This window comes from Rana temporaria, chromosome 11 (genome assembly GCF_905171775.1).
Source record: "Rana temporaria chromosome 11, aRanTem1.1, whole genome shotgun sequence".
Lineage (NCBI taxonomy): Eukaryota > Metazoa > Chordata > Amphibia > Anura > Ranidae > Rana > Rana temporaria.
The window spans coordinates 118,452,920-118,465,707 of NC_053499.1; the positions used below are offsets into that span (position 1 = coordinate 118,452,920).

The following is a 12,788-nucleotide window of genomic DNA, read 5'->3' on the forward strand; positions in this document are numbered from 1 at the left end:
AAAAAAGAGAGTGACATATTTTCGGAAGCCGTGACACGCTTTAGCCGACCGTCAATCAACTCCTCTTCGCTTAGGAACGCCTATACCCGGAAGCGATCCTCGCTCGGAGCCGGATAACAAGGCTCATAAAACGATAAGTAGCGAGAAACAAAAAAAAAAACAGCATACTGCAGATGTTAGCAGTATGCTGGAACTAATGTCAGAAAGTTGATTTGGGGGTGAACTCCCGCTTTAAAGGCCAAGTTCACCTCTGCTGTTGTCACGGGGGGATCGGGGGTAGAACGTGCAGATGCTGGCACATGTTAAAGGTTGTACCCTAAAAATGGGTGAAACTTGTAGCATATGCCAAAGGTGAATTTCTTTGAAACTTGAACTTCTATACATTTCTGGCGACAACTCAATATTTGGGATTTTCTTTTACTTTCATTTTTAATCATAATAGTAAACAGAACAGATAGGGTGACTCTCCTAAATGGGTGCATGTACAGGCAACAATACAAATTGCCAGGTATTCTAATCCCTTCTACTCTATCCAAAGCTAAAAAAAAAAAAAAAAAAGTATAAAATGTATTGCCTATAGTTATAATTTAAGTTAAATGGGCAAATTTTTTATTTTAGCACACCTAGCTGCTGCTTGATTTTGCTTGGAATTGATCTTTAGGAAGAAATGCGCATGTCATAGTAAGGGCTTGAGAGATGGTTTGAGAACCAAAATGTCGGAATGCACATATTTCAATTGACATGGATCGAAATGTATTGCACAGCTAAATAAATATTGCAGAAGTTGTTTTTTTCAGTGTGCCTGAAAGGTGTTTTTTTTTTTTTACAGGTACATGTATTTTACAAACCTACAAGAGAGGACTGCAAGGATTGAGCGTTCTGCCCTAGATGGCACAGAGAGAGAGGTCCTCTTCACCACTGGTCTTATTAGACCAGTTGCTTTGGTTGTTGACAACAAGCTTGGAAAACTGTTTTGGGTGGATGCAGATTTGAAACGTATTGAGAGCAGTGATCTAACTGGTAAGAATGCACATACGGTCTGAAACGTATACATACTTCTATCACTTTAGACAAACTTATGACTCATTTGAAGACATGTGAGAACTCCAAGGTTTTAATACTTATAAGGGTATAGTTGGAGCTCAGTGTACTATACCTACTAATGATTCTACTCCCTTTTTTTTTTTTACTAATATACTAATCTTTTAGTATTGGTACTACGTTCTTTGTCACTGGTTAGCTTTAGTAACAAAACCAAGTTTCAGTAAATAACATGTTGGGGGGTATTGATGAAGCCTAGTTGTATTTGCCCACATGGTAACCTATGCAAAAAAGGTTGTGTTTCACCAATAAGACAGTTTCTCAATTCCCCAATTCTAGAGTATGGCTGCCTGACTGCAAACTAGCTCTTGCTATGATTTAGTCAAATGAATGTTTGTCTTTGATGGGAGCACCTAGATATCCATCTTACATCCTAAAGCTTTCCTTGCGTCTAAATTCCTAATTGCTTACTCTTCTTTCATGGGCCAAGTCTTGAGGTTTCTTAGTCTTTAAATATTATTTTGACCACTGTTTATAAATGATTGTTTTACAGCTTATACCCATACTTTTTTTTACTTTAGCTGGTAAAATCAAAGTGCAGATTTGTGACTCCAAAAATACACTAGCCTTTAGTTGAGAAATTAATAGATTTGAAGCAGATCTCCAGTTAGATAAAAAGAAGTAAAGAATACTGTACAGTTAAATATTCATTTAAAGAAAACATTTTATTGTGGTACTTGGTAAATACAGGGTCTTGTAGTTCAACGATTTTGAAATTAAAAGTATTTTTAAATATGACTAGTGTAAGAACCCTCAATTTACTGGGTATTGGCCTCTTGTAATACTGACTGTAAGCTGGAACATGTGGTGATACGTAGTTCTGTTTAATCCAACGTAGTCATTTGCTGAGAAAAGTTACTATTTATATGTGGTATTGACAGGGAATGAAAATAAAAGGGAGGGCAAACTAAGACGTAGAATAGGGTAAAGACCACTAAAGATGATAAATTCCCCTTGAAGTTAATGAGAAACACTGGCAAAATACAGGAAATTATGTGTGCAATGTTTTAGTTTGTTGCGCTTTTTCCATGCATGTGCAGGTACAATGTGCTAGCATTTTTATATAGATTTTTGTTTTTGTGTTGTCACTTTAAACCAGCAATAGAAATAATGAGAGTTTACACTGCATCTAAATACTACTTTTATGAATGAAGTTGGCTAGTCAAACATGTGTTCTTTATTTCTTGTGAAAAAAAAAACATGTGTTCTTTGCTTCAAGTTTTCATTATTGATGGCGTCAGTGTTAATTTTGTCGACTAAAACATTTTAGTCAACTAAATGAATACTATTTTAGTCGACTGAAACAACTGAGATGAATAAAATACGACTAAAACTAAAGTGCCATTTTAGTCAAAAGACAAAGACTTAAAGGGGTTGTAAAGGTAATTTGTTCCCCCTAAATAGCTTCCTTTACCTTAGTGCAGTCCTCCTTCACTTACCTCATCCTTCGATTTTGCTTTTAAATGTCCTTATTTCTTCTGAGAATTCCTCACTTCCTGTTCTTCTCTCTGTAACTCCACACAGTAATGCGACACTTTTTCTCCCTGGTGTGGAGAAAGCCTCTTGAGGGGGGGGAGGGGGCGAGCGGGCAAGTCAGGACACTCTCTACTTTGAAGATAGAGAAAGGATCTGTGTGTTAGTGGGCGTCCTGACCCTCCTGCTCGCCCCCTCCCCCCTCAAGAGGCTTTCTCCACACCATGGAGAAAGCCTTGCATTACTGTGTAGAGTTACAGACAGAAGAACAGGAAGTCAGGATTTCTCTGAAGATATAAGGACATTTTAAAGCAAAATCAAAGGATGAGGTAGGAGGAGGACTGCACTAAGGTAAAGGAAGCTATTTAGAGGAAGAAAATTACCTTTACAACCCCTTTAAACTAAATTGAAATTTGACCTTTAAAATTAACACTGGTCTGTAGTATATGACCTCAATACCATAAATATTAACATATTAGATTTTTCACTCCAGCAGTATATAATGAGTTTGGAATTTGTAGAGAAATGTTAACTAATGCATTACAATTTAATTACACCCATTAGATTTTAGACAACTAAAATGAGTTTTAGTCGACTAAAATGTACTGGAAATTAAGTTGACTAAATACAACTAAAACTAAAATAATTGCAGAAGACTAAAATGGGACTAAAACTAAAATGGCATTTTAGTCCTAAGACCAAGACTAAAACTAAATCTAAATGTGCTGCCAAAATTGACACTGGATGGCGTAAGCTAGATGTGCATTGTAATTGGTACTCCCAGTAACATCAAGAATAAAAATCTATAGGAAAACTGAAATTCTACAATTTTAATATCTTTGCCAGTTCCCAGTTAATGCAACTTGACACATATTTAAAGCAAAAAGCTGTGAATTTAAATAAAGAATGTTCCCTGGGGTGGATCTTACATTCTTGCTGTATTAGAAAAAAATACAAATGTAAAAAATGTATTTTTTGTATTGTTTTATAAAGCAAAACAACCAGCTTATTTGGCAATTGAAGCCAGCATTTTTATGAAAAGGATTTTTCTAAATCACATGTAAGTTATGACAGCCCCACAGGCTATAGTAATTAAGCAGCCTTCATTAAAGACCCCTTGTAGCAGTGGAAAACATCTTCACATGTAGCAAACAGCATTCTATATATGACATAGTATATTTGGTATGCACACATTTTACCTAAAGAGTAGACTTGGGTTTCATGATCAGCTATAGATTTCTGGTTTCAGTGTTTAACCACTTCAGCCCTGGAAGATTTTACCCCCTGACATGCCACATTTGGCATGTAATTTTTTCGGAGGAAGAGCAGGTATCCTGTTTTTTATGGGCACCCAGCTCCCACTTCCTCCCTGGCGCTGGAAGGAAGATCACCTCGCCTCCCTCCATCCCGGACAATCAATGTGTGTGGCTCGCGCATGCGCAGTGTGCACCTGGCTGTGAAGCCCACAGTAGCAATGCCAGGGAGAGGAGCTGCTGACTTTTTAAAGGGTGGAACTCCACTTTAAATAACAACTAGGGATATTTTGCACTTTTGACCTTCTCAAGTTATATTTGGTGAATTTTGCAGGCGCTAATAGAATAACTCTGGAAGATTCAAACATCCTTCAGCCCATGGGGCTCACTGTTCTGGGAGACCACCTGTATTGGATTGATCGTCAGCAGCAGATGATTGAAAGGGTAGAGAAGACAAATGGGTTCCAAAGGACAAGAATTCAAGGCCGCATCGCTCATCTCACTGGAATTCATGCCGTGGAACCTCTAGATATGTCCGAGTTCTGTAAGTTCCATTCAGGGCAACGCTGTATTTTAATGTAAGATTTAACAGGGATAACATGTGAGCTATGTAATGGCAGTTCAACTTGTACAGCCAAAATGTTTGTTTAACCACTTAAGGACCGGAAGGATTTACCCCCTTAATGACCAAGCCATCTTTTGTGTTACGGCACTGCGCCGCTTTAACCACTTAAGACCCGGACCATTATGCAGGTAAAGGACCTGGCCAGTTTTTGTGATTCGGTACTGCGTCGCTTTAACTGACAATTGCGCGGTCGTACGATGTGGCTCCCAAACAAAATTGGCGTCCTTTTTTTCCCACAAATAGAGCTTTCTTTTGGTGGTATTTGATCACCTCTGCGGTTTTTATTTTTTGCGCTATAAACAAAAATAGAGCGACAATTTTGAAAAAAAAAAACAACAATATTTTTTACTTTTTTCTATAATAAATATGCCCCAAAAAAATATATAAAAAAAAAACATTTTTATTTCTCAGTTTAGCCCGATACATATTCTTCTACATATTTTTGGTAAAAAGAATCGCAATAAGCGTTTATCGATTGGTTTGCGCAAAATTTATAGCGTTTACAAAATAGGGGATAGTTTTATGGCATTTTTATTATATATTTTTTTTCACTACAAATGGTGGCGATCAGCGATTTTTTTCGTGACTGCGACCTTTATAGCGGACACATCGGCCAATTTTGATACATTTTTGGGACCATTGACATTTTTACAGCAAACAATTCTATAAAAATGCATTGTTTACTGTGAAAATGACAATTGCCGTTTAGGAGTTAACCACTAGGGGGCGCTGTAGGGGTTATGTGTCACCTCATGTGTGTTTCTAACTGTGGGGGGGGGGCGGGCCTGGGCGTGTGAGACGTCACTGATCGCCTTTCCCTATATCAGGGAACAGACGATCAGTAACATTACCACTGTGAAGAACGGGGAGCTCTTGTGACCGATCGCGGGACACCTGCGGCGATCGGGTCCGCGGGCCCCGTGGTCACGGAGCTTCGGACAGGGTCACGCGCCCGCGACCCACGGCTGGGCACTTAAAGGGGACATACAGGTACGTGCCTGTGCCCAGCCGTGCCATTCTGGCAACGTAAAAGTGCAGGAGGCGGTCCTTAATTGGTTAACTGACGATTGCGCGGTCGGGACGTTGTACCCAAACAAAATTTATGTCCCTTTTTTCCCACAAATAGAGATTTCTTTTGGTGGTATTTGATCACCTCTGCGTTTTTTATTTTTTGCACTATAAACAAATAAAAGACTGACAATTTTGAAAAAAACAACAACTTTATTTTACTCTGTTGATCCCTGTTGAGCCGGCGGGTGACTAGTCTGTTTCTGCACACAGTGTGCAGAGACGGACCAGTCAGATCTCCGCTCTCCTCTATGGGAGATTGGATGAAAACTAACCGTCCGTTTTCATCCGATCCGATCCTCCAGATGAAAGCAAAATAGGGTTTGCATCCGTCGCACTTTAGCGAAGAGGATCGGATCGGGGCTGATCGTATGTCAGCGGACATGTCACCGCTGACATCCGACGTTCCATAGAGGTACATGGAGCGCCCGTTCAGATCCGCCTCGAAAAACTGATAGGCGGATCTGAACGGTCCTCGCCTGTGAAAGGGGCCTTACTCTTTTGGAAATGTAGCCCTATTTCTTATCTTTGTAACAACAGAGAACATAGTATAGAGTCCTTGCCGCCCTATTGTTTTTACTGTCTGTGCCTTCATTGGTGACCACACAGGAAAATCTCAGTGGTTACAGAAACAACAATAAAATCTAACTTAAGTTCTAACCCTTTACATCTATGTCCAAAAACTACATGCACCTGGTTTGTCTGTTTTACCTGTAAAGTAAAGTTACAAAGCATTCAGCTTTATCTTTTTACTTAAAACTGAGCTGAATTAATTTTTTGCGGTTCACTCAAGAAGATCTGTTACAAATTTTGTGTTGCAGCTGCTCATCCATGTAGTCGTGATAATGGAGGTTGTTCACACATCTGTATTGCAAAAGGTGATGGTACGCCTCGATGTTCCTGTCCTGTCCATCTTGTCCTCCTGCAAAACCTGTTAACATGTGGAGGTATGGATCCTACGTTTTTCATTTATTTTTATAGAGTGAAATTAGCGATAACATAATTCTACAATTTGCATTTTTTTTCTCTAATTAAGTCATCTGCACTTTTTGGGGATCCCTTGTCAGGTTATGTGTTCTGTACTACTTGGGGATACCTAGTCAGGTTATAAGTTACATTCATTTTTTTCACTGAAAATACGTTAATGTTTTTTGCAGTAAAAATGTAACCACTTCAATACCAGGCACTTTTCTCCCTTTTCTCCCTTACTGCAAACCCAATTTTCAGCTTTCAGCGAATGACAATTGCACGGTCATGCTACACTGTACCCAAACAACATTTTTATAATTTTGTTACCACAATTAGAGCTTTCTTTTGGTGTTTTTTTTTCTGCTAAACAAATTAAAAAAATACCAAAAATAGTTATTTTCTTGTTTCTGTTACATAACTTTGCAAATAAGTATGTTTTCTCCTTCACTGATGGGGCTGCACTGATGGGCACCAATGAGGTGGCACCAATGGGGTGGCACTGATGATGGGCACTAAAATGCGGCACTGATGGGCACACATAGGTGACACTGATGGGCACTGGTAGGTTGCACAAATGGGCATCGATGGGTGGCACTGATGTATACTGATGGTCCTGATGGGCATCACTGATTAGCAGGCATTAGTGTTTGGCACTGATTGGCATCAATTATTGGAATTGATTGGCATCAATTGTGGGCACTGATTGGCATCCCTCGTGGCCATGAGTGGCATACCTGGTGGTCACAAGTGGTGGGCATCCCTGGTGCCGTCCCTGGTGGTCCAGTGTGGGCATCATGGGGGGGGGGGGGGCTGCGCTGATAATCAGCACATACCCCCCCGTCGGAGGAACAGCCGATCAGCTCTCCTCTACTCCGATACGCGGCTTTTCCTGTTTACACTGTGATCAGCCATGATTGGACACGGCTGATCACATGGTAAAGTGTCTCCGTCAGAGACTCTACTTGGATCGGAGTTGCGGTGTGTCAGACTGACACGCCACACCACTGATTACCGTGCTGCGGGCACGTGCTGGCTGGTTATCCTGATCACGTCATATGACGCCCGATCGTTTTGCTATATGGCGGGTAGCGAGTGGTTAAACATGCCAAGTTTCCTCAAATTTCTTTATGCAGTTATTATGCATTTGCGGAATTTGACATGCTAAAAATATTGACATAAATTTGAAATTTTCTGAGGATTGAGAACTAGCACAGTTGCAGCACTCGAGTCCTCGTTTTGAGTGCCCAGTCAGGACACACTCTGCATGGAGAATGTATTTTCTGTCTTTGCGTGCATGAGTTTCCTCTCACTTTCTAAGGACAGGTTAAAGGACTTCTGTACAAAATAGCTTTAGTATGATATTCTACTGAGTGTGCCCAAGATGGCTGCCCCAACAGCATGCACTTTGAGTCCTCAAGGTGAACAACTAAATGGAAATATAAGTTAAATTAATTAAATGTTTTATTTTTGCATCCCAGAAAACATTTGACTTGCTATGTTGTAATCCAAGTCAGGTGAAGTTTCATTCCTGAACAGTAAATCCAAAGGCATAGCCTTCTTAGGAAGTTAAGTGAAAACCTGAAAATAAAGATAATTGACTGTTTTATGGCTCGTACACACTATAAGAAAATCATACGAACATTTTTATCTGAGGAACGATCGTATGACTCTCTGATAGTGTATACACAACTTTTGACAGCCGTTTCCGAACGAAAATTCCCACAATTTTCCCGAATGGGAAATAAACTAACGACAAAAAGTCTCTGCCGTAAGAAATTGTTTGTAGATTATTTTCTTTTTTTCCGACTTGCTGTAAAACGAGAAAAATCGGACGATCGTTTGCCCCATTTTCTTATAGTGTGTACCCCAATTTAATAAGCAAGGTACTTTTTAAACCACTTGTGGACCGTGCTATAGCTGAATAGATGGCTACAGTGGGGTCGGCTAGTTCTGGGAGGCCGTCATATGACAGCCTCCTGTGATGGCGCGGGGCTCTGTGTGATTGCAGTATCCGGGGGACAAAGCTGATCATGTGGTAAAGAGCCGCTGATTGGCTCTTTACCTCAATTTGTGATCAGCAGTGTCCAATCACAGCTGATCACAGATGTAAATAGAAGCTGGTTATTGGCACTCCTTTCCTCATGCTGATAGTATGAGGAAGGGAGAAGAGAGCCGATAACTGGCTTCTCTATAAGGGATATGTACACTGATAATCAGGGCACTGATTATCATTGCAGTCCCAACAGTGCCTACTAGTGCTGCCAATCTGTGCCCAGCAGTGCTGCCTATCAGTGCCCATTAGTGAAGTCTCATGAGCACACATCAGTGAGAAAGAATTTTTTTATAACAAACTATGAAAGGTTTTTTTTTTATTATTTTTTTTATTTTTTTTCGGTCTTTAGCAAAAAAAAAACAGTGGTGACTTAATAACACCAAAAGAAAGCTCTATTTGTGTGAAAAAAAAAAAAATGTTCTTTGGGTACAGTGTTGCATGATGGCGCAATTTTCATTCAGCCAAGGTTCACATTGATGCAGTTTATCAAATCGCATGCCAAATCGGCAGCTATTACCTGCAATGGCACTGTCTGAATCAGTGCGATGCCGACTTTGCGGTTCCTGTAGTTTCTTTCCCACTTTTGGCGACTTCGGGGTGCGATTTGTATAGACATCTTTGCAAGAACCCGCACAGATGTCTCTGAAATCGGTCCCGAAATTGGGACTGACATGGTGGTATAAAATCGTGCTAGTTCAGCTGAAGTGCAACATCGCTGAAATCTGAAAAATGGCCTGGGCAGGAAAAGGGTAAAAGTGCCCAGTAAGCAAGTGGTTAAAAAGATATCAAAATACATTCTGAACTCTAATTCTATTTTTATGAATGTCAAAGAACTAGAAGTTCTGTTGAAGCCAAGACCGTATCTGCACTTCTTTATTTTCTCCTACAGAGTGGCCTATAAATGAGATATGCATACAAATCCCTAGATCCCTGCCACGGTTCTATGGAAAAGTTTTGATTTCATGGAAGTAGTGATGCATGGTGGACCTCTGTGTAGCATTACTTGCACAGATGCACAATTAGTGTGGAACAAATAAAAAAACAACCTTGTGTGCGATATACGATAAAGTCAAGGTCTTGAGCATGCAACTTCTCACACAAATACACCAGAGGCATTTTGGAAACAAATTATATTGTCTAATGAAACAAGAATTAAGTTCTTTGGCTACGGTTCCCATGGGAACATTTTTAAGAAAAGAACTGTTGTGAGGTTGGATCTATTATGCCTTAAGAATGTGTGGCAGCCAGGGGCACAGGAAATGTTATGTAGGTAGAGGGAAAAAGGTTTCTACTACAGAGAGGGAAAAAAGTATTTGATCCCCTGCTGATTTTGTATGTTTGAACACTGACAAAGAAATGATCAGTCTATAATTTTAACGGTGAGAGACAGAATAACAACAAAAATCCCAGAAAAACTAATTTTTAAAAAGTTATAAATTGATTTCCATTTTAACAAGTGAAATAAGTATTTGATCCCCTATCAATCAGAAAGATTTCTGTCTCCCAGGGGTCTTCTGTACAGGTAATGAGCTGAGATTAGGAGCACTCTCTTAAAGGGAGTGCTCCTAATCTCAGCTTGTTACCTGTATACAAGATACCTGTCCACAGAAGAAAGCAATCCAATCAATCAAATTCCAATCTCTCCACCATGGCCAAGACCAAAGAGCTGTCCAAGGATGTCAGGGACACATTTGTAGATCTACACAAGGCTGGAATGGGCTACAAGACTAAGCAGCTTGGCGAGAGGGTGATAACAGTTGGTGCGATTATTCGCAAATGGAAGAAACACAAAACTGTCAATCTCCCTTGGTCTGGGGCTCCATGCAAGATCTCACCTTTAAATGAGTTTCAATGATCATGAGAATAATGAGGAATCGGCCCAAAACTACACAGGAGAATCTTGTCAATGATCTCAAGGCAGCTGGGACTATAGTCACCAAGAAAACAATTGGTAACACACTATGCCGTGAAGGACTGAAATCCTGCAGCTCCTGCAAGGTCCCCCTGCTCAAGAAAGCACATGTAAAGGCCTGTCTGAAGTTTGCTAATGATCATCTCAATGATTCAGAGGAGAACTGGGTGAAAGTGTTGTGGTCAGATGAGACCAAAATCAAGCTCTTTGGCATCAGCTTAACTCACTTAACTTCCTGCCTATGACCCCAAGAACACCATCTCCCCTATGATGTAAGGGAGGGTGGGGGACTCAACGTCTGATGGTGGGGTTGCTCTTGACATCTAATATATGGGGAGAGGATGCGCTGGACATCTAATCTTACAGATACAACTGGCACTTTTGAGGGCAATCATTATGCTGATGCGGCCCACGATAAAATTGAATTGAGTTTGACACAACTGCTTTAGAACATTGATTTTTGCAGACATTTTAAATAATCTGCATTTGGCTCTAACCATGTGATCTTTGTTTTTCAGAGCCTCCAACTTGCTCTCCGGAACAGTTCACCTGCGCCACTGGTGAAATTGACTGCATTCCCTTGTCATGGCGGTGTGATGGTTTTTCCGAATGTGAGGACACGAGTGATGAAGAGAACTGTCCATTGTGTTCTCCCAAACAGTTCCAATGTGAAAAGGGGCAATGTATTGATTCCCGAAAGAAGTGTAATGGAGAGTATGACTGTCAAGACAAGTCTGATGAACTGGACTGTGAATGTAAGACGATGCTTTCTCTTTCAGCAGTCATTATTAGTCAGTAATTATTAGCATTTCCTAAGGACCTATGCACTGTGTGCAATTACCTGGAAATTTCCTCATGGAAAAATACAGGTAACAGTTTTCCGTGTTTCACAATCACACCAGAAAGTAGTATTTCACTACATTCCAGAGCTGTGTGATATAATGCAAGGCAGGCATAATGCTGCTCCTTGTGGCACCGCATAGCACTGCTGTGCAGTGAAAAGAATATACGCCGCGTAATTTCAAATTTTGCGCGTCGTATATTTGTTTTGTATCCTCAAAACAAGATACGCCGGCATCTCGGCTAGATCCGACAGGCGTACGTCTTAGTATTTCCATCGAATTCCGCGTCGAGTATGCAAATTAGCTAGTTACGGCGAGCCGCGTACGACCGGCCGGCGCATTTTTTTATGTCGTTTGCGTTTGGCTTTTTCCGGCGTATAGTTAAAGCTGCTGTTATGAGGCGTACTCAATGTTAAGTATGGCTGTCGTTCCCGCGTACAATTTTGAATTTTTTAAGTCGTTTGCGTAAGTCGTTCGTGAATAGGGATTTGCGTAGAATGACTTCACCGTCGTGAGCATTGGCTTGTTCCGGGTTAATTTCGAGCATGCGCACTAGGATACCCCCACGGACGGCGCATGCGCAGTTAAAAAAGACTTTGTTTACGTCGGGTCACGACGTATTGACATAAAACACGCCCCCATCACAGAGATTTGAATGGCGCGCCATTACCCTGCCGAAGATACACTACGCCGCCGTAACTTATGGCGTGAATTCTTTGAGGATTCGAAAAAAAGAACAAAGTTACGGCAGCGTAGTGTATCTTAGATACGCTGCGCCTGGCGCAGAGGTACGTGGATCTGCCCCAAAGTGTCACACTGTGTGCTTCAGTTAAAGTTCATAAAAAAAAAAAAGGATGAGGGATGGGAAAAGCTATGTGCAGTAAAACACACATTACACCTTTCCTTCCACATGGCTCTGTAGCCCAGAATGCTGTGTGGACCTCTGAATGGACCCTTACACAACTTACTATAGTCAGAACCGTGAAGGTGATTTGATTTGTTATTTTATACTGTTAGTCTGTACATCATTTTTTGCATCCTTAGGGCTGGTTTACACTGGAAGGCTCTCATTCCCTTGCAGTCTGTTTTGAAAGCCTGTCCATTTGAATGGGCTGCCAAATGCATAGAAACATGCAGAAAGTAGTGCACTCTTTCCATGTTACACCACACCAAGGTACATGGTACTTAACATATAATGACACCCGCACACATCTCGCCAAGGTCAGCGTGTGAAACGTGCACGAAATTCTCTTTTCCCAAACCATGTTCCAGTGTGAACCGGCCTTTACCTTACTGACTAAAAAGTTTCAAAGTTATTACAGTAATCTGAGATGTAACATGTAACAATGTTCATGAAGTATGTGAACAAGCAAACATTGCTCATTTAAACATTGCACAGATACAGAAATGAAAAGGCTTGACTGTTGGGTATAATGTAGCGATGCAATGGTTGGTGAGTGAGCAACACCTGGGGGATGTTGTTCTCTGCAGG

The 12,788-nt window shown here is 40.7% G+C and overlaps 1 protein-coding gene across 1 annotated transcript in view; it reads left to right on the forward strand.

The window, feature by feature from the left end:
- LRP5 (LDL receptor related protein 5) overlaps window positions 1-12,788 on the forward strand; it is a 212,101-nt gene that overhangs the window by 185,469 nt on the left and 13,844 nt on the right. Inside the window, exons 15-18 of the mRNA XM_040328926.1 lie at window positions 830-1,020; window positions 4,162-4,371; window positions 6,342-6,467; window positions 10,973-11,209. Of these exons, the coding sequence (XP_040184860.1) occupies window positions 830-1,020; window positions 4,162-4,371; window positions 6,342-6,467; window positions 10,973-11,209 (764 nt within the window). The remainder of the gene's footprint in view (window positions 1-829; window positions 1,021-4,161; window positions 4,372-6,341; window positions 6,468-10,972; window positions 11,210-12,788) is intronic.